The sequence below is a fragment of the Liolophura sinensis genome, chromosome 7 (genome assembly GCF_032854445.1).
Source record: "Liolophura sinensis isolate JHLJ2023 chromosome 7, CUHK_Ljap_v2, whole genome shotgun sequence".
NCBI lineage: Eukaryota > Metazoa > Mollusca > Polyplacophora > Chitonida > Chitonidae > Liolophura > Liolophura sinensis.
The window spans coordinates 33,729,442-33,752,808 of NC_088301.1; the positions used below are offsets into that span (position 1 = coordinate 33,729,442).

A 23,367-nucleotide genomic window follows, 5' to 3' on the forward strand; every position below is an offset into this window, starting at 1 on the left:
TTGAGATTAACGGTGAGCTGCTTGTGCAGGGACACAGCGAGTGTACATAAACCGTGTGCCTTCAAGTTATCAGCTTATTTTTTCACCTATATGTTGCCTTACACGTTTCTGTGGCCATATAGTCTGGATTTGGTGTCTTTTTATGTAGAATGGAATAAAATAATAATTATTGGGCATCATAGATGGCGCTGTGTGGCTCATCTAAGCCCACAAGTGTAAACGGCGTGTTGCGACACTTTCAATGTCGGAAAGTGTGAAAAATGGGTTTGTAGATTTTATAGGCTGTGTTAAACTTGGTCTGTTTTGTTCATTTTACTTGGGGACATCACCATTGAGGTCAATGAAACAGGTAATCATTTTAAAAAAAAACAGTAAACAAATTAGAGTTTTGGCAGTGGTAAGGGACGATAGCGCTCGGGTATTCCGCCGAACTCTGGGGCATGCTTGCGAGCTTGTCGGGCCTACAGTTCGGGAATTCGTTTGTAGCTTCTTCGTACTATGAATGGTCCATTTTTCGATACTTGAGATTCACGGGTGAACTGCTTTCGCAGTGGCACAGCGAGTGCTACATAACCGTATGCCTCCAAGTTATCAGCTTATGTTTTTTCCCCATATGTTGCCTAACACGTTTCTGTGGTCATATTCTCTGGATTTGGTGCCCTTCTATGTAAATTTGAATGGAACAATAATTATTGGACATCATAGATGGCGCTGTAGGGCTCTTCTTCAAAATAAATAAAGTTCCCCGGCAAAAAAAAAAAAAAAGACCGACAGCTGTGAGTACGGTGAGCTTACCTTGCCGTGTTCCCGGCGTTGATGGACACGCCAGTCCCACAATCGGTACAAAGACTTCTGACAGTCTTCACAATGCCACACACGCTGTTTGTTTGCGGTGTTTGCCCTGGCGAGAAAACACCCGACCACAGGTCGGGCAGGCGAGCCGGCTCTCTCTCTCATCAGGCTGTCGTTCGTCAGGTCTCAGGGTACGGTGGGGTGAGGGCGGGGGTGCGTTCGCTGGTGCCGCAGCCAGTTATCCCGCCGGGTAAAGTCCCTGGCACACAGCTGGCAGGTGAACGGCCTCGTCCGCCTCTTTTTTCCTTTATTCTCATCTCCCTCCCCAGCCTTGGATATCGTCCCCTGACGTGCACCATTTTGCTGTGTTTGCTGGTGTCGCCGCCAGCTATCCCGCCGGGTAAACCCTCGCCTACACGTCGCACAGGTCAACGTCGTCGTCTTCTTTTTCTTCTGCGTCTCTCCATCTCCGCCTGCTTTTTTTGTTCCCGCATCGCTCTCCATGGTTGTCCTCTCAAGGTGATATCCAGGCGATGTGGTCTGCTACTGCTGCTGCGACCGTCTTTTTATCCTAGGCACGCGATAACACCCGTGACCTAACCACTCACATCACCATCCGCTCACGCTAATTAATCCGTTCCACACTTCAATACTTACACAACCCGTTACCTAACCACTTACATAATCCCGTTCTCGCTCGCTGATTGGTCCACTCACACTTACATAAATGCATGACGTGACGGAAAAAACCCGTCACATAAACCCGTTACCTAACCCCTTACATAACCCTATACTATACTATACTATAGTATAGTTTAGTCGAGTAGAGTAGCTCACTCTCTCACTCCCACTTCCCCAATCCCGCCTCCCCAATGCGACACGAAACGCACATATATAACTACTATCGCATCAAATGAAACAAGTAATATATCTTACTGGTCAATCGGTCAGCCTTTTGGATCTTGAAGAGATTCTAGTATCATGTTACAGACTTTGGGTAAGAATAACTTTTTATTTACAGGACGTAGCTAAATGGGACAAGAGAATAATCGGTTACAGGAATAAAGTTGTCACGGAAAACAAAATGGTAATTGTGTCTGGTGCTCTTTTAATGCGAGCGCAAGGATTCTTCAATGTAAATCTTAAAATACATTTTCACGTTCATTATACTAAATTCTGTAATACATATTATTTCTTACATTCGGATTCTTGTGCTCCGATTTGGAGACTTTACCATTAAACGTAAACTGAGATAACGTTAAAAAGACTCTATATACATGCAGGTAGCAAGTAAAAGCTTCATTTAAATGCTTTTGAGAAATAAAATTTTTGCATGTACTCTAGAAGCTTTCTGTTCAGAGGTAAGTGGCCAGGAGGCGATGTTGAAAAAATTAAAAGTGCTATGTCTGCTCCCACCTCCTGTGTGATATACGCCTCGCTAGACATCTCCGTCCCCCTCTCCCCATCTCTCTTATCCCACGACAGAGGCGCCTCTGGATCCGTCACTGATATGGGATATACTGAAAATGTGTCAACTAACACTGAAACAGGATTTGAAAGATGCCCTTTTTCTTAACTGAATCCCATTTATAACACACTTTGTGGATGCGGTTAAAGAGAGCTACACATGATTTGTCAACAATGACTGGATGCCGAAACACCGATTTTCTCAGCACTGCTTTTCTCACAGCACTCCTTTTCAAATCAAGAATATGGTGGCGAAATTGATCAAGGTCCTTTTAGATCAAGGTTTCAGATTTGAGATTCAGAAAGTAAAAGGAAAACTTCAGTAAATGTAAGCATAGTATACGCATTTGCAAGTTTATTGAGAATGGCATATATAGGCCTTCATGTACATATATGTACGTGGTAGTCCCTATCAATGGCAGACTAGAACACCTATAGTAGGGCCTACGTCTATATCAAAGTGTAAATTCAAAACATTCTTTAACTGTCAAGAAATATTATGTTTCAGGTCGGGTATTTATTACCTTATTTCACGCATGTAAACAATTATTGACAACATAGATTCATAAGTTAACATAAAAACATAAGCTGTAGATCATGTAGCCTATGTAATATTATGTTTTATATTATTCATTACACTAATACCTCATGCAAATTATTTACGATCGTCTAAGGACGAATTCCACTAAGTGATTTCATCCGAAAGTTTTTCAGTAGCCTTAAACATCATTGTGCGAATACAAATAGTGAAGATAATCCCAGTATATCATAAAAACCACTTCGAGGAGCGAATCTCTAGTCACAGCATGCCTGACTTATGGGGACAGCTGTAGCCAGGATGTCCATTAGCCACATTGGCCTGTACATAACCTAGGATTGATGGAGTGCTTGTGTACTAAGCATATACAATGTATGATAATAAAATGAAACATTGTGTTCCTTAATATATATTTGGAAGCTTATGGTTACCCGGTTAAAGCAACAGGCCTACGTGTACAATGGTTTTATCATAACAGGGACGCCAAGTGTTTATACTTCAAGATGCATACCAAAAATATATAACAAAATAGTACTACACTAAAAACCTCCGCATATATACTTTTTCATAAAGCAAAAGTACTCATCAGAAAGTTTTCTACGAGTGTGGGAGTGTCGATCATCCCAACCTAACCGAGACTAAAGCACTGAATCATCTGGGCTAAAGTGGGAATACATGTCTGCTGTTGCATTAAGTGTCCCCCCTTTTTCTTTCTTTAAGGTCTGTCCTTAGATCTTAATTAATTTAAAGGTGTTCGAGTCCATCAACTCTGGTGTTTTTATTTTGTCCCACAAAGGTAACTCAGAACTAATAACAATGGATATCAACCAGCTAGTTAAAAGCTATGATATGATATTTCATATACGTTGACCTACCTTGTTTAGCTAGCGCACATGACTTTGTCGTCTGCATTGAGTGCAAACATACTTTGGAGATTCCTTTATCAGTTTCACATTTTGTTGATACAGAATCGACGTTGAGTGGTTGAGAGTGGAGATATGATTCCATGGGTTAAACCCAACAAACTTGGTGACGCTAAAATAAATGTACCATAACGATGGCCTACCAATACCTAAAATTCAGATCAGGCTAGACATAACCTGGACTAGCCTATCTTTCACAGCAGCCAATCAGACTCGATTCTGTATTCCCTTACCGTGTCGTCCGACTCATGGTCAGTGATCTTCCCCATGATTTCTCGAGGACTTTTTATGCTGACAATCATGCCCGTAAACTATTCGAAAGCAATCATGTGCTACTCAGTTTTAACTGAATGGATAATGTCAGAATTCCAGCCAAATTTGTCTAAGCTTAAGAGGCAGTCCTGAAGGTGAACTCTTTAGTGTGGCGAATATTTTATCCCCTGGTGTTTTGGCCTCGTTACGAATGACAGACGTCACATTGCATGCGCTGGAATAAACAAAGCAACAAGAAAACTTAATTTTGCATTCTTTTCGATTTTATATTTATGGTAAAAACACAATCTCCAACTATTGACCCTATGTATCGTATCAAATTTATCAAACTCACTGGAGGCTCGAAGCAAAGGTTTTTTTTCCATTCTGGTTTAATAAATTTTATGCTTATAACTATACAGGATCGATCACCCTTAGGTCCTATTTCACGCAAATTCGGCAAAACAAAAAACTGATACCGGCAAGACCTGGGACTAATATATATCATTCACAAGACATTACTCGTGCTAGGCCTAAGCCGAAAAAGTGGCTACGTAGGCCTATCACACATTCTGCTCAAACAAAGGCCTTCGATGGTAGATCTATTTGCCGATTCCACAAAGCCATTTCCGATTTGAAATGGGCCTACGGTTTTATACCTTACTTTTGGGGGCCTAGAAATAAAAATTTTCAGTTTCAACTGCCAACTGGTACCAAAAACTAAGCATCGTTACTAGGATTTAGCCAGAAATAGATTTAATTGTGGTATCTGCCTCAGATAAAATTCACTGAATTTATTGTACCGGTACTCGCATCGTGCCATAAACAACAGACGTGGGACTGAGTACAAAATAAACAGCAAATTAGCTAATCATATACCCTGATACTTAAGTCATTGGGCTTTGTGGAATCTGCCCGAGCTATAGACTTACTTAATTTATTGTACATGGACCAAACAGGCGGGGAAAAGGAGTACAAATGAAAACGATTTACCGAATCATATACCGCTATACTTATAATCCAATTAAGCATATACGCTAAAAATGTAATGTACACAGTTACGTTAAACTTATTATATCGAATCATATACCGCTATATTTATAATCCTATTAAGCATATGAGCTAAAAATGCAATGCACACATAGTTACGTTAAACTTGTAAGACGAAGTTAGTGCCATATACATTTTATTTTTACTATCATCCAATCATAGGCCTATAGCATATTATGTACCGGTACGACAATTTTTGGCCTATGCTAATACCATGGCAATGGGAAATTACGTTTTACTTTAAATCAAGCAAATGTTCAGCTTGACAATTCTACGCAATACAGGTCTATGACCCAGCGCCCCACTCCATCATCCCCCCTTTTAGTGCAGCCAGGCTCTATGAAAGGTTTTGTGGCCCCTTGATTGGAGTTTCAAAACATTAACCGACATCTAGTGCGCATGTTTTGTTGTACGATAATTTTAGGTCAAGGTGACAACTGAAACAGATCTCTGAGCACGGAATATCAATCCAAAGTAGGCGTACATCATGTTATCTGCAGAGGAGAAAGTTATTCTCCAAATTCATGACGTCACGGGAACTTCGCACGCGCGCGGAGATACCGTGGCCTTGTTTTTGGGCAGCAGTACTGACAAGGAACATTTTACATAATGGTATAACTTCTGACACCAGACGCCGGTTAACATTTTTAAGATTACCTTTCCCGAGAAAACTTGATTCAGTTTGCGCAGCAGGAAGTTATGTTCGCAAGGGAGGGTAAGATTTAACAGGAAATTTTCATTTGTGTCAAGTTTACCAGTTGCTAAGTGACGATCGTTATGTTCAAAAACATTTTGTGGGAACTACTGTACTCTGAAGTAGGCCTGCAAAAACGGAAATGGCTAGATGTTCCTTGGCAGGCGAAAAATTCTTGTCTAGTTTGGGAAATCATTTTGTACTCATTGAAAGATGCTAAATTTGTTCAGGCCTATTCTATACAGGATTATCACAGTGTCTGCCGAAATATATCGTTACATGTTTATAGCTTTTTACAGTCTCATTTACAATGACTGAATCAATTTTGGAATGTTAATTGTGTCACTTTTTCCTTTATATTGCCTAGTCCTTTCTGTGTAACAATTTTAATACAATATATAGCATTGGCAAATGCAAAGTAATTATCATACCTACAGTTACTTGAATAGTTGCATTACTTCTTTCAGAGAAACTTGTTATAGATGAGTTCGTCCAGACATTATCCAAAGCTCAAGAGCAGGAGTGTTCCCACTAAAGTGCGTCGACGACAGTCTGATGCTAAGTGGAGAGCAAGTGTCCAAAGCTGCTATGAATCTCTCAAGCTGATTATTCCAGAATCACGCAGGTCTAATAAGAGAAAGCTGTCAAAGGTAAAACTTCTGTCCTCACCCTGTCTTGTAACACTTCAGACCGACTCTATAAAGTTCTGTTGCAAATGAAGTGAGAAGTAAAGTACAGTCAGGTTAATTTGATGTTAACTAATTGAATTGTTACATGTATGTTTTACATAAATGTCAGTGAATATGTCCACTATGGTCTTGTTCTCTTAACTACTAATGGTACCAAGTTGGAACTGTTTTGCTTTTGGCTTTTTGTCATATTGAAGCACTAATGGTGTCTTATTAGGATGCAGAGGGAATGGTAGCTAGAAATTTTATTTTTTTATTTGATTGGTGTTTTAGTCCGCGTTCAAGAATATTTCGCTTATACGACAGCGACCAGCATGATTGTGGGAGGAAACTGGGAGCTAAAAATTTAGTAGCAGAATAAAAAACTTGCCCTGACATTACAAACCCCACAGATGGAGCATTCGGAAAAACATCTCACCATTCTGCTCAAGGTAATGGACTCTTGTGCCCCTTTGTGTACTTTTCAGAAAGGCTTAGGTGGTTAAGCAGTACCCAGGTGATCACTGGGAAAGCAATCTTAGACTTAAGTGAAAAGTTTAATTATTAACTTTGGTATATTGCTTTCCACAGGCATGAGATTTGTCCTCTTTTTGGAGGAATTCCTCTTTTTTTATTCCAAAAATACATCAGAAAAATGCTCAGAATTTTTGAAATTTTGACTAAGCATAAGAACTCGTAGTGATCTCAGATCAGTTCCCCAAATGTGTTTTATGTTTAGTTAAATGCAGAGCATGTCATTCTCTGTTAATTTAAGTATCAAAGTATGCTGAGGGTACAATTTTTTAACCTTCAGTGATGTGATGCCAAAATTAAACTGAATGGTATATGCTGTATATGTTTTATTATCAATATGGCTTGGCAAGATTAGGTGCACAAAAAGAAACAAAATCTAGTCTTGAAGACACTTACTATACAGTCAGGGGCTAATCTAGAGGCTGGGACTGCAATTCTCAGTTAATCGAGAATAACATTTTTGGTTCGGGTATAAAGTTGGTGACGATTTCTGAAAGGAGTTTTACAGAATTATCAATTACCATTGCTGTAACTTAACTTGTTGAGATAGTCGTCCCAAAAGGATAGTGATTTTCTAAAATTGATTGACCTGATAAACAGCTAACTTACCAGAAAATGGAAAAAGGTTGATCATTTATATGGCGCTGTATTCCCCACCTTGCCAAACAGGTATGAACATGTATGCGGAAATACGTCAGGCACTGCAGTGGTTGTTGGGGTGTCATTGCATATGCAATTCAGTAACTGAGTGCACCAATACCTGCCATCGAATTTTGCCTTTATGACAGTATTGAGTTAGTATGCATAGTATATCTGGATATTTCATCACAATCACATTGAAATTTCAAAGTATTATGAGAACTTAATATACATAATAAATATAACAATTACAATAAATACAAAAGACATTATGCTTTTAAATGCATTATTGGATGTTAGCCAACATAAATTTCATTTCATTTCATCAGATATCCTCCTTGCTTAATCATGATTGGTAAACACATTTTTAAGAGGTTGACAACACCTGTGACAAAGATTTTTCCCTCCTACATATGGAATTGTCCAGAAGATCAGCAGGAAAATAATGTGTTTGTATCTATGGTTGATTGATCGATAAACTTTATTTACAGAGAATTGATAAACAATCAACAAACAGCTGATCTACCCTGAGTCCCTCTCGCCCACACATCAACACACATCTCAAACTTATCTATAAATTAAAATAAACATTAAAAAAAGAGGAAGAAAAAAAAAAGCAGTTGTGCATGTAAATGCAGAGTAGTAGTTGGGATAAATATATAAAACAGTAGAAAAAAAAAAATCATACATATGTTAATAGGTCGTACATGCATTTGGGACGAAACATATAAAACAGTAGTCAGACATATACATGTATGTGAGTACCTCCCCCCCCCCCCCCCTGAAAAAAAAATTAAACAAGTTAATAGTTCTGACTGTTTGTCTATTTTCCTTATAAATGTCGGTACATTTGAAGCAGTTTGAATGTTAAAAAGCAGAGAGTTCCATAAAGTTGGGCCAGAAAATGAAAGGTTTGATTGATACAATTCAGAATTTGGGAAAGGTAGTCTTAAATGTTGTTTACTGGCAGAGAAAAGTTGTCTTTCAGGAGGCTCTTTCAATTTAAAAATCTTGGTAGAAATCACTGAGAGATTTGTGGAGTGATGGCTTTTTCGACTTAGAGGGGTCCATTTGAGGAGTTCAAATAGTTCAGCTGTGGACATACTCATGCTGTGGTCAACAATAAGCTGGGCGCAACCTGGGCACAAAGAACGTTATACAGGCAAAACTAACTGATGTAAATATCACACAAAACTTCATAAATCAATTTATCGTAACTTTTCTTGTAAATGATGTCGCATTATGGCACTGTGACCTGGACAGTGTTTTTTACGAAAAAAGTTACGAGGAATATGACTTACAAAGTTTTGCGAAAGTGGTCCCTAGACTGCTACAAACACAATAACGAATTACAATACATACCAGTTCCTTTGTCTGGTAGCATGTGCTGTTAACATGGCAGTCTGTACTCAATGCCTGTGAGATCACAGTCTTCAATGGACAGAAGAATAAACAAAATGACAATTGAGGTGAGTTGTTAAAAGAATTTTTCCTTGCTCATGAGGGCAACCATCAGGAACATTTTGCTTGCCCACATGTCTTTTCACTTTGCCCAGGGGAAGCTGGCAATTGTTAGGTTACGAAAATTTATGTATATGTAAATTGATGACTGCTAGTGTAGTGTAAAAATGATCTATACAAAAACCTGATCATGAACGTGTAATAAGGGGCAGATTCCACAAAGCCATTAAGTCAAAATTTTATTTACAGTCTTAAAACCTGTTTTTAGGCTTTAGGAATTGAAATTGGAATGTCCACCTCATCAATGTTCCCTTCATACAAATGTTTCCAAATTTCAACTTTCGGTACATAAAATACCACCAAGTTTTTTTTGATTTTGAAATCAGAAATGTCTTTGTGGAATCGGCCCCAGGGGTTAATAGTATTTATCTTGCTAAGTACACTAACCAAAAATTGAATAAATGTTTTTTGTTTGTTTTCATATCGAGCAATTTAGTCATTTACCAGCCTTTATGTTATCCATATTCAGTATCTTCCCTGTGTATTTTAAATAATATAATAGGCTACCCCTCAAATCCCTGTTCAGTAAACTACAAAAACTATATCTAGTCATTGATTGTGAATAACTGAAGGTTTATTAAAATTTTTGTACACCATTACCCAACATTTACAAACATTACTTCATTTAGGTGATTTGACCCTTTAAATTATTTCTTTTTAGAGACAACTTAAAGATATAGATTAAATTTCAAGCAACACTATTTCATCTAGACCTATTTGCCATCATGAGTTATCACCCTTTGTAACGCTGGCGAGCGATTCCCGTGATCACTCTGATCTTCACTATTGTAATCATTTTTGAGTGATCATTGTGTGCTCCATAAAATTTCAAAAACTGCTTGATAGTCCCATTTGTGAGAACTTTACGTTATGTATACGTCTTTTATAATCACCGGTTTAAAAAAAGTTGCTTGCTCTTTTGGGATCAAAAACGCCTCAAGTGATTTCCTCAAGTGATTTCGATGGATTTAAAATCAGCCCAGATTAGCCCCTGATTGTACATAATATACCGAGGAATCATCTCTCGTTAACATAAGCATGGTTGCGTGTTTCCTCCATTGAGATTGTTTGTCAGAAGTGTAATATTACTCTGGTGTAATGGAAGTTGTAAGGACAAGTGTTCTCTGTGTGCATTTGCTACTCTTTTCATTTGGTGATTTTAATTACATGGTCCATCTTTGGAGGATGGACTATTGTCAAATCATTTTGGAATATATATGTGGGATGTCTTTATTTTCACTGGCTGCGTTGGCACCTTCTGCCTTTATATAGTGATGAAATCAAGGTGTATAACCAGTATCTGCCATGAGATTTGGTGTTCACATATATAATAACTCACAGCCAAAGAAGAACAGTTTTTTGCAAAATATTTGTGTATAGAAATGTACCATGTCGTCATTCTCTCATGTTTGTGTCTTTTGCAGGCTGTAATTCTGCAAGAAGCTGAATGCCATATTCTTTACTTAGAAGATGTTTTGACCACTTTATTGGAAGAGAAAGGTTAGGTTAAGAAGTATGTGTTGTACAAATATTTGCAATGCAGAGACGAAAACAACAGTATTATGTGTTTGTCCACGTTAATACAGACTTTTACGGCTTATCCTAAGGCTGTCTGTGACTTTCACTGATACTGTCATACACAGTTGACATTGTTCACTCCTGATGTTGGAAGCCATCATCTTCTTGCATTGTATATTGAAACTCTTGTGTGTATATATTGTGTGATATATGTCATTCTGTTAAACAGTACAACTCCCCATACCCTTTAGGCTTAGAAGGTTTACTAGAGGTATACTTGAGGTTTATCTGAGGTGTACCATTGGGGTGTAGCATATCTGAACTGAGGTGTGTCTAAGGTATACTTGAGGTGTATGTGAGGTGTAGTGAAGATGTATCTGAGGTACTGCCAATTATGCAAATTAGTACAACAAGTACACCTGTAGTACACCTCAGTGAAGGTGTACCGTGTAAATATTAGGTATAAAATATGATGCCTGAGGTGTATCTGAGGTACAGATGAGGTATAGCTGAGGTAGATACTTATAGGCAAGGGGGATATACACTGTTTTCACTTTTATTCTGATTATAGTATCTATGAATCTCACCTGACTTAGAACAACAACAGTGATATACACTTACATCAGGCTTTCTAGCTGCTTGATCAAAATTTAGTGCTATTCCTTTTCTATACCCTTTAGAACTGTTCATGTGCCCAAACATGTTACAAATTATTTCTCAGGAACCATCAATCAGTGCATGGTTGGGTTGTTTTCCCCTCTGTGCTCTGTGATTGGTCAATACTTGCACACTGAAGGGCAAGTCAGTATATGGTGCAACAAAGGCTTATATTTATTTCGTAAACATTTTTTATTTTGCATAAAAATATTTTTAATTAATTGCACTCAACATTTTGCCTGAAGTAAAATGTCTAAATCTGATCTCTTGTTTTAAGACTTGCAAAGAGAGGCTGAGGTGTACCTGAAAGTTATGTACCTCAGGTACACCTCAGCAACTTTGAGAGTTTTGGAGTATAATTTAGTAGTGATTGACCTTTGAAATTTTTTAAAAGTTAAAAAAAATTAAATGATGCACCTCAGGTACACCTTAGAAAGTTTGAGAGTTTTGGAGAGATTTTTGGATTATAATTCAGTAATCATTGACCACTAAATTATAATCCAAAACTCTCTAAGTTTCTAAGTTGTACCTGGGGTACATCATTTTTTTTTTAACTATTACAGTGTAGCTGGGGTATATCTTCTGAGTGTTGATTTTTTTCAAAGTTCCTGAGGTACATCTGAGGTATAGGCATATGGCTTGAGTGTACTTGAGGCACAGTACACCTCAGAAAACATAGATGGGGTGTACACCTCATCTATACCTCACACTGAGGTTTACACTTCTTGCCTGTAAGGGACATACATGTATGTAAAAATGTACTGTTACTAAGCTTATATAAATTCCTATATAAATGTAAGTTTTGAAATTCAATTTCAATATTGGGCACCATTCATTTTCAGAAAAACAAATAGATCATGGTCTAATCCTTCCCTCAAAGATGTCTCCAAGTACATTTCAGGAAATTAAAGATGAATTTGTGATGAAAAGTCAACCACCACTCCAACATATGTAAGTTCAGTAATTTGTCATTCACTTTTTCATGTGCAGTAGTCAGAATCATTACATTAAATTTGATCTGTTGCTAGTTGAGATAAATGGAGGTACATGTAGGTGGAACACATATGGCATTACATCTTGATTTTTACTTCAGATGCTAATGTTATTACAGTTCCTGTGCACCAGATATATATTTTTTTATGTTTGATTATCTTGCATGAATTGTAGACCAAAGTCCAAGAAAGTGAAGGCAGAAAAGAGGCAGAGTGAGTGCTGCTCACCGTACAAGTGTAAATCTAGAGTGCCACCATCACCACCACCACTACTACCACCACCATCTGAACCAGAGAAGATCATCTGTACACTTTTCCAAGGGGATCAATATTACTACCTTAGTGGCAAAACTCTCTGTCTTCAGAGAGCCACACCATCAAAATCTGAAAGAACCCACCACCTTTATGATACCAAACAAATCGTTGGAATGACTGTGAATGAGTCCAGTGCAATTGTAACTCCAGGAGCAATAACAGGACCTTATTTCAGTAGCCAGGATACAGCTTCCATCTCCAAGATGCCCTGTTCTCCCAGTATCCATTCATCATCTTCCTCATTGTCAGCCACGGACAATTCAGATATGTCGTTTTTAGAGAGAGTAACTCAACATTTTGCTAGATTAGATGACAAAAAAGCAGAGGTGTTTCTTCCTCAGATGACTCCAAACAAAAATGATCCTGAATCAGATAATATCAACCATTGTAGCCCATGGCATGCAGCAGCTATGACATCTTCCATCCACAACCATCCAGCCTTCCTGACACCCTCCAAGGTCACTAGAAAGGTATTACTGTGTTTACTTTGCTTTATTCAAACTGTCAGTTGTTCCAGTGTGTAACATGAAAATTTGATGTGGGTTTCAAAATGAAGAAAGAAAACCTGTTCAAGTTAATTGATAATGAGAAGACCTGTTGATAATTTAACAGACATATATCACCACAGAGAACAGGTTGAATTATCATTTCACACATTAGTATGGGATATCAAATAGTAGGGTATATATTAAACGGCTGATGTAGGTTTTGAATCATATACAGCTCTTATATTTGAATATATTTTGTTCCATAGTTGCCTTTTGATGTTGGAAGCCCAAGCTCAATGTCATTGAATTCTCCAAAGTTAAAGCTCTTACCAGGCTCTCCTGTTACACCGATACCAAAAGAGCCCCTTTTCCATTTTCAGGTAGATTCACAATTCATTGATTTGATATAACAAAGACTTTAACAATTTTAAATTCTCTGTATTGTGTTCAAAATAATATTGCTGAAATTTGAAAAATTAATGAAAATAACAATATTATTAAGGAAGTATTTTTGGACCATCTGCTAAAACCTAGATTATACATCAAGTAAATGAGTATTGTAGATAGTGTTTTGATTGTATTACCTCAGCTACTTATGTGTACAGATATGATGGCATGTACATGTAAACAGTATTTTGAAGTGCATAATTTAAGGTCATTTTTAGCTGATACCTAAATGAATAACTATTATTTTGAAATTTTCTGAATGATACATTTTAATGTAGCGTAAATCTGAGTGTTTATTTGGTTGGGGTATGCTTTACAACTACATCTCTTGGTTAAATCTACACTTGTCTGTTCTGTTGAGCAAAGTCCTATCCAAAAATTCTTGTGTGGTGATGATCAGATGTTTACGTCAAATATTTTCCTCTTTTAATTCTGGAAATATGTGGGGAAATTTACCACTATTATTGTTGTAGCTAATGTAGCTTCATATGATGTGGTTCATGCATTTCAACTCATTATTACAATAGTTTGGGGACAACTTCATGGAAGTGCCATCAACTCCAACTCTGAAATCTGAGGATGTAGTAGATGGTGGACGAGATGACACTAGCAGTCTTTTGTGTACTGAATCCATTGAAACCATGGAACTAGGTGATGAGACAGAACGGCTGAAGGAACAATGCTTTCTGTGAGTAGTAAAATATTAGAGCCTTAGAAAATCAATAATCCACTATTTCTTGACAAAATATGTTTTCAGTTATTATTACAGTCCATGTACATGTCAATGCATACGTTATACAGGCATTTTAGCTTAAATGGCTAGTATTTTAACACAGTTCTTGAGCTTTACCAAATCAATATGCTGTAGTAATCCAATTAAGATTATAACATTCATTTTGATATGAAATATGGTGTATGACAATATACAAGAGATATTTAAAAAGAACTGTTTTATTTTTAGAGGCCTGAAAAACCCAAACCAGGGAGACGTGCATTTAACACCATGTTCTGATCTCAGAGCGGAAGCCTCATGTTGTCCATCAGAGCAAGAGCTTCAAGATAGGTAAGAGTTACTCCCCTTGATCCTCCTCTTTGTATTAGTTGTTTGCCATTTGTAAACCCTACTGAGTGGCTCAGTCGGTTAGCGCGCTAGCACAGCGTAATGACCCAGGAGCTTCTCACCAATGCGGTCGCTGTGAGTTCAAGTCCAGCTCATGCTGGCTTCCTCTCCGGCCGTAAGTGGGAAAGCCTGGCGGCAACCTGCGGATGGTCGTGGGTTTCCCCCGGGTTGTGCCCGGTTTCCACCCACCATAATGCTGGCCACCGTCGTATAAGTGAAATATTCTTGAATACGGCGTAAAACACCAATCAAATAAATAAATAAATAAATAAACCCTGCTGAGGAATATATTTATCTTTTTGCTCTGTATTATATGATATTGTGACACATATGTTTGATTAATGATAAAATAATGTTACAGGTTCAACAAAAAATATGAGTTTGCATCTGGAAATAATGCATTACAGCAAACCATTTGCTGCAGCATTGGATGCTTTAATATAAAAGATAGATTAACACGTTGAGTTTTTGGAACATTTTCTTATTAGACAGTCATGCTAAATATTATTTCAATCTAGATGTGCTTTAAGTCATTGCAAAGTACATGTGCAGTTTAATACAGCAGCTATAGCGGTTTAATACCACATTTAACTTGATACACTGTAGTGTAATGTCTAGACAACAATATTCTACACTTTTATTCGAACTATAATATCATACAGGTTATGATGATACTGCTTCCTGTCAAGTATAAAGGTTAAGACTTGTAAGAGTGTTTTAAGTAAAGACCAGTAACAGTTGTTGGGATAATTTAGGTTCTAAATGTTTTTTTCCCCCTTTTCTTATTGTAATAATTTACAAGAGCCATGTTCATTCAAAAGGTATCTTCTACAATACTTTGTCACACAGGTCTCCTATCTCTTGTCTCTGAGGTGTTTGTCAGTGTATTTAAATGAGAGCCATTGAAGGAGAAATATCATAAGCCAGTGTATGTTTTCACACCATCTGAATATTTTGTTATTATTTCACTAAAAATGAGTATGCTTGTGCAACAATATATCTTCATGTTTGTCCTAATTTCTAAAATGAGTGGCATACTGCATTAATCTATTATTAGACCCAAAAAGGCTGATGTCAAGAAAAGGAATCTCTTTCCGGTAGCATCGGATAATGAGATGACCCCAGCCAAATATACAAGGATTGGAGACAAACCAAAGTGTCGCAAGCAGTTAGAGAGGTTAGTTGAGCTTACATATATCATACTTAAGTCTTCCTTTAAACTTGCGCAAGTAGAAAATGGTTGATTTCAAACTGTCAAGAAACCACCATTAGTCAAACTAAAACGACTATTGAAAGACAAATTTCACAACTGAACCACATATAGCAAACGGTGATACAAACAAGATCTCTACTGGTGTTTGATGTTGAATGTAATCTTGAACTTGACAGTTACCTGTATTAAATTGACTTGGTTAGTAAATAACCACTGATGAATATTCACCAGTAGTGCTATATTTTACTGATAATAAGTTTCTGCCCCAGGTGGTGATATTTGGGTATTGGCTGTACCTATTTGTTTAGTGAATGTTTCCAATGTATTCCTAGTGGTAAAATTTAGGACATCATGTCATCTGTTACAGCCTTTACGACCAAGAAAATGATATCTTTCCTACTCCGTTGCCTCTGAATGTTATATCTATACCAAGTGATACCAGTGAATGCTCCAATTTTGATGGGTAAGTTAAAGAATGCTTGTTTGTTGCTTGTGTGAGTATAGATGAAACATAAATGTTAACATTCTTACTCCTGGAATGGTTAAGAACAAGTGGTTAATGTCCAGGCAAAATTCCCTAAGCATAATTTTTGTATGTATTTGGTTGTTAGGATGTAAACATAAATTTTCGCAAAATCTTTTATTACCAGCTTGCATCTTATAATAACAGAAACGGAGGTGATTATATAGACCACTTCCAGTGGTGACAGTTTCTTTCTACATGAACCTGTTACATGAAGATCTTACTTTTGAATTTAAAATTTTGTAATATCTGATATTAAATTTTGTGCCTAATATTAAATTAATGTGTCTGTAATATAATATTTTAGTAAAAAATGATACATTGTTTAAAAAAATACCAGGACTTATCCATTACACATATATTTTTTATGTTGTGTTATGGCGATTTTGTCTCTTTGTCTATCTGTATCAGTGTTTAAAGCTATATCTGCAATTGTTTTCCATACTGTGCTATTAATTTTTGGTGATTACATAGACACAGAGGCAATCACTAAGGACTTACCTCACATTTGTTCATTTCCACATGAGGACAAGTTACCTGATTGATATTTTCATTTTATCTACTGTATGGGTATAATTTTCTGCATTGGGTCAAATTGTTTTCCTTGTAAACTTTTAATTTTTGGTGGATACATAAGGTGAAGATGTGTTACACAACAAACTTGTTCATTTCCACAGTCGCCATAGTAACATGATTGCTGATTTTCCAATGTACTCCAGTTCCTTTACATTTGCAGTTTGAAGTTTTCATGGATACTAAGATGCAGAGGTGAATTACTTTGAAGTGGTCACCATCATATCCAGATTGTCAGTATCTACCCTATGTCTGCTACCGTATAGGCATTTCCAACATCTTTATTTCTTCAACAGCTACTTCTACTTCTACCGCCAAATGTCTGGTGCATTGGAAAATCACTTGAATCAGGAAGAGATGCGAAGTCCGACTTTTGCTGAAACCATTTCACAGATGTGGAATGATATGAATGAGGACCAGAAGACAACATTGGTAACCATAGCAGCATTGGAGAATTCAAATTCTTCCTCTTCCACATCAACAGAGCTCAGTGAGGATTTATCTGACATTTCTGTTACACCTATAACGTCAGATGCTGATATAATTCAAGGTATTAGTTTTCATGTAAATAATGTAAATGTCAAAGACTTGTACACAAGCATTATTTCTTAGCATTATTTTCAAAACAATTGTCTGAAGCTCTATCCCTTGGCCAGCAATTTTTTTTCAAATTATTTGGTAGGCTTCAAAGTTATGTCTGTTAACTTTATAGATAAGAAAACATATCATTAAACGTAAACTTTCTTTTCAGAATTTCAGGTTGTTCCCTGCGAATTACTGCAGACAAATAAAGAGGGAGATACAAAGGAGGATGTTCTTACAAACATTCATCAGGTATGATTTCCATCAGACTTGAATTCCTGCAATTAACATACAAAGAAAGTCTACTGTTAATCAAGATGTATGATACACTGGCATTAGTAATCTACTGTAAAAGTCATGTAAACATTATGTATGTTTTGATAAACCCTGTCTTTTCAGGGAAATACTGTGGACAATTGACCAGATCAAGGGAACTCAAAGAATGTTATGCTTGCTATAAAGTATGTTTGTTTTCTGTTCTGTACTGTGCAAATTTTATTTATTGTTTTGGATATTCACTAGTTATTAAATTTTTTAGAAATATTTAAGAAGTTTAAACTTTACTAAAAATAATTCACAGTAATGAGCGATATATTTGTACATTTATGTCAGATTAATGCACATTTTTCCATAATCTAAAACCAGTGCTGCACTAGCTTATCAAAATCTTGAATGCTTACATCTAACATGTTCTTTTTGTGGACTTCCACATATGTTGTAATCCTGTGAAACCATTTCTAGACATTTTGATGTTTTAATGTAAAGTGACACTAGTTTTGTTGCCATGCCTGTATAATGTGCGTTTCAGTATGTTGTACAACAAGCTAACTGTTTTATATTCACCTGTTGTTAGAAAAATGTTTTACAGGGATTGGTGTTTTCCCCCAAATGTGAACGTGTTCTGCATGGATTACAAAGGAGCTGGATAATCCAGATCTGTTATGCAAGTGTTGGCGAGTGTTAAGCTAAAAGCATTACTGCTTTGAAAGTCTTGAGCTGGGCAGTTGAAGAGATAAACATTTTCAGTATAATTAGCCCAGGATTTCAAAAGGTCTCAAGATTTTAGGTTGTAAACTGGTTTTTGCAAGTGAACTGTGAGTGTTATATGTACATGGTAGAAGTAAGTTTTAACAATTTGTTTCTCCAAATTCCAAGGAATTGATTCCAGCTTTTGGCTTTGTTTCAAGAAATATAAAACTTGTAAAAACTTGTTAAATGAATAAGACATTGGTGTGCCCTTTTCAAATAGACATGTATGTTGGCCTGTCGAAAATAAGTAGTATAAAAATGGTTGATTAGAAAAAGAAGTGAATTGATCAGATTTACTGGACAAGAAATTGTTCATTTGTCTACAAGTTTATAATTAAAGTATATTTTAAATTGTAGTGCTGAGAAAGTGCTTTGGGTTTTCGGAACAAACAGTTAATTATACTGTCTGTTTTTTATATCATGATGTAAATATTTGTTGAAGCAATCTTCTTTAAACAGGTTCTGTTGGCTGTAAATTCGTTTTTCAAGTTATAGTGTGTTATATGTTTGTGGCCAATGTTGTTCCAGTTGCCACACTTTGAGTATGTTTTACATAGAACTTTTATAGTATAAATTTTTGAGTACCCCCCACCCCTCCCCTCATATTTTTTCCTGCTATCGCCAACAGTTCTTTTTGAGAGAAGATTTGAGAGAAAATCAAAGATGTTAAAGGTTGTCATAGTGCTGTGTATTAAAATAGTATTATTTTCATTAAGTATCATGTGCGATATTTGTGTGTTTAAACCTACTGTGTTCAACAGTCGGGTAGCTTGACTTATGTCGGTTTATGTCTGTTATAACTTTCATTTTTGTTTCCATGTATGAAGCATTATATATTGTCATGTTACAGTTAAATAATTGCATAAATTCTTTCCTTTTCAAATAATAAAAAAAAAAAAATGTGACTGGTTTGATGAACAGTTACTACCTGAATTGCCTTTATCAAGGTTTAAAGAAAGACTTATTGACAAGTTCAGGCGCGATAAGCTTAGTCCTCAAAATGTCTGGCAAGCTTTGTGGCATCGAAAACTGTTGGTTCATAATGATATAATGATGACTCGTTGAATTGTGCATAAATTTCTTACCACAGTGGAGACCATGGTATCCAACTGCTCAAAACAATGTGTATTTACATGATATCTTAAAAACCAAATTATAGACACCTCTAGAGGTGGATATTGATTCTAACGATATTGGCCAAAAAATATTCTTTCTTGTATTACTCTACAAATATTTCATGCTGTGCATGATTATGATCATGGTATTCCTCTGCTCCAGAACACCTGATACCTTTTGCAATCTTTACCAGGGGTTGCCAGGGTCAAAATACTCGTGAATAGCCATGGGTAATATCCCATGAATTGTCACAAAAACGCTTGTATGTAAACATTTTTGGACAATTTAACTGAAACTAATGAAGCTATGATTTTTCTTGTCTCTCGCTATCTATATGTTTACGTGCATGTAATAATATGGCGTAGGTTCAATACCATCTGCATACAGGAAATTGTATGAATTCCCCTGCATCCATGCATTGTTCTTGTGCCTGTGTTTTTACATGAAGTTCGCTAGACACGCCTTGTTTTCCGCTACTGACATGTCACAGGCGGGGAGCTTGGCAGTTACTTACCAAAGGTCGATAGTTTACTCCTGGCACTCCTGTTTCCACCATCCATAAAATTTGCCATCATCATATTTCTAATTATTTGCAATGATATGGGCGTGTAGATGTGTAGAGCTTGTGGGCAGTTAAGGCAACGAGTATGACTGATTTTACACATACCAGAATATAGCCGACAAGTTCAGGGAAACAGACTATAGTGATACCTTGATGACCTGCATGAGGTTTCTACGTAATGTCTGACCTCAGAGGGAAAAGAATGACAACGTGTTCATACGCTGATAATTCTCCTTGAATGGATAGTTGGGCTTGCTACAGCACTGGTACTTATTGGTGGACCCTTGACAAAATTTGGCCAACTTTCCCAACAGTACCTCAATTTCTTGTATGTTGTGTCCTGTATCTGGTGACATTTAATTTCCTCAAGTCGTGGGTCAGAAGCTGGTTAAGATTGTAAAACTACACTTACATGGGCTGTCTTTGAACTGGTGAACGCAATGGTCGGATGTACAACTTGGACCGTGCGACAGTGTGTTGGCTGCGAATGGTTCACGATACGCAACGTGGAAAAGTTAAATGTGAGGAGCTATGGCTGGAGCAGGGGCGCCAAGGCCCTGGAAGCTCTTGGATCGTATGGGTATGTTTTAAGGGGAAAAATAGATATCCATTCTCAATGATGTGATTAAGCCCTGCACATTTTGACATAAATTTAGTTTTTGCTCCCCTGCTTTATGTACTTACTTTTCATTCAACAGTACAGCCGGAAAACGCTCTGTGTGGGTTGCAAAATATGTTCTCTGCCAAACTTCCAGCTTTCACACGAAGCGGGGTGGGGAGGAGTCATACATGCAAAATGACAAGTGGAACAGCTGTCTCATGTATATAGGCGAGAGTCCAGATGCCCGTGAAGCTTGAAGATTCCAGACGTCCGGAGACTGGATCTAAATGTTTTTCTTCACGAATCAAGGTACATAATATGGATGGAGACCAGCCAATTAATAATTTGTGAGCTATGGAGGTAGCATCCGCAAAGTTACAAAAGAGAATTCCAGGCCCGCATTATTATACAAGCACCAAATAAACTTCTAAGGCTCTTTGTACGTGAAACATGCAGGTATGGCTTAAAAACAAAACAAAAACAAGAAAAACCCCAAAAAACAATTGCTTGGTTGTTTTATTATCTTCATTGAAATGTTTTATGAAACAGGGCAAACACTGTAATTTTGCTGTCGGATAATTTTGGCGTATAGGCGATGGAGACCCTTTGATACGCTGTTTCGAGGCCTTTATTAGTAACAGACGTGCAGTGTTTTCTGAAGTGTTGCAGTAAAAATCCCCACAGTATCCAGTGGTTGGTGATCAAGGTCTCGGAGATTACGCACCGGCGCGTTCAGTGTTTTTTGTAAAGAGAAATGTACATGATATATTTGAAGCTAAATCACTGACTTATCCGTATCAGTATCAACAGAGAATGTGAATAACAGTTGTCAGCTTTTTCTGTGTGTTGTCAACAACACAGACGTCTTACCCACAGTAACACATGCATAAGGCCTCAATGTGCATTAGTCAATTATTATTATGTGTTGAACACATTTCGCCCATAAGAAACATTTTTTGCGAGGGTATAGTAGGCTTCGAATTTTGACTATTAGTCAAGGTAAAGCTTATGTATATTTCCAAAGAATTTGAACCTATGGCGTGAACCAACACGCTGGCTTTAAGACGTTCTGGTTTATTATCAATGTCAGTAGCTACGACGTAGATTAACATCCATCCCCCTTCTGACACCATGTTATTTGCCCTGAGAACATAAAAAACGGAGAAAGTTCAGAATGGTTTTCTTGGGCTTCCAGATAAGTATATGCAAGTCAAAGAGCTTACAGATAAACGACATGCAGAAGCCTACTCATGAGTTATTTTTGGGTAAAATCCCTTACCTCTAGTGTAAAGAATCGCTGGTTTTAAGTTTTTAGATAGCCCCAAAGTACTAGTAGAAGCCCGTCCTGTCAGGTCTTTAAAGTGTCCCTCATAATCGTAAGCATTTAACAACGAAAACACAGTTCTGATGTTTCTTTCTCAAATAGTTTAATCGATGACGGTGATTTACATATTCAATATCGTCGTTTGAAAATCTAAAACCAACACAATTCAACACTTGAACAATAAAATAGAAATATAAATACATAAATCAATACCCTTTTGTGGATGAAATAGATTTAAAACAATATAAAACGTACAATACTCTAGCATTATCTATTTCACCGTGTTTGGTACATGTATAACGCAGTTGTTGTACATACGAGATCAACCTGATACGTCTCGTGACAGTTGTCTCCCTTTAACTCTATACGACAATATATTACCTCCCCTGACTACCTCTGCCACAGACACTAGCATGTAACCCCCTGAAGAGTGGACCCGTATATAGGGATTACTGTGAGGTTATCTGACATGAAATTTTTACGATGTGCACATGCGTGTTGGTGAGAGGTGACTGTACAAGAGATGAAGAGCGGAGATATGTGATCAAAGTAACACCCCTAACCCCCATCCTATCTCCTCCATATATGGAACTTTCTGTTTGAAAATATTTTAAGGACAGATGAGCGAGAAAGCATTACTTTCACAGGTTCCTGGTGAATAAAGCCTTCTGAGCTGAGGAATGAAATAATATCTTGTCAGTGGGTAGGAGATTGTCGTTCGCGAGGTTTGATCATGTTTTTATAACCGTAGAACTGTCACATACATGGAATCTCCAACGTCTCCATGTGTTTAGGCCTACCTCCCCATACATGGTCACACGCATCTTGTCATATGCTATTTTCAGACCAGGTTTTCAATTCAATTAAGGGTTGACTTTCATCCTGAAGTTTATCAGCCCAGTAGATGAAATCGCATCTGCCATCGGTTAATACAGCATAACCAACCTTTCCCTATGCAGAATGAGCGCCCCATTAATGTAGACAGCGCATGCATAAAATGAGACAGGCGGTAGAATGAGGATTGTGGGAGTGTTACAGACTTATCTTATTGGGCATCCAAGGTTGGGACGGCCCCATTTAATTGAACATCATAAAAATAAGGGTGTCTCATTTGAGTAGACACCTGGAAATGAGACAAAAAATTAGCTCCATGGAAATGCGACAGCCTCAGTAGACTAAACACCATTGGAGGAGACAGCCGCACTAAAACTGGTGTCCTCGGAATGAGA

General features: G+C 37.2%; 2 protein-coding genes across 3 annotated transcripts; one reads left to right on the plus strand and one right to left on the minus strand.

The window, feature by feature from the left end:
• Window positions 1-978: 978 nt before the first annotated feature.
• On the minus strand, window positions 979-1,296 carry LOC135470861 (histone-lysine N-methyltransferase PRDM9-like). Its single transcript, XM_064749907.1, has one exon. It carries the CDS (start codon window positions 1,294-1,296, stop codon window positions 979-981), a length of 318 nt encoding a protein of 105 aa, XP_064605977.1.
• A 4,308-nt stretch (window positions 1,297-5,604) lies between these two features.
• LOC135470549 (uncharacterized) lies at window positions 5,605-18,695 on the plus strand. Of its 2 annotated transcripts, none has more exons than XM_064749560.1 (13): window positions 5,605-5,737; window positions 6,184-6,366; window positions 10,503-10,578; window positions 12,096-12,204; window positions 12,421-13,030; window positions 13,315-13,428; window positions 14,023-14,183; window positions 14,457-14,558; window positions 15,673-15,792; window positions 16,196-16,291; window positions 17,221-17,474; window positions 17,676-17,758; window positions 17,906-18,695. In XM_064749560.1, exons 2-13 carry the CDS (start codon window positions 6,199-6,201, stop codon window positions 17,924-17,926), a joined length of 1,914 nt encoding a protein of 637 aa, XP_064605630.1. In that variant the 5' UTR covers window positions 5,605-5,737; window positions 6,184-6,198; the 3' UTR covers window positions 17,927-18,695. The 2 variants fall into 2 exon arrangements, with proteins under 2 accessions (XP_064605630.1, XP_064605631.1); XM_064749561.1 differs by having other exon boundaries at window positions 17,221-17,414.
• The last annotated feature ends 4,672 nt before the right edge of the window (window positions 18,696-23,367 follow it).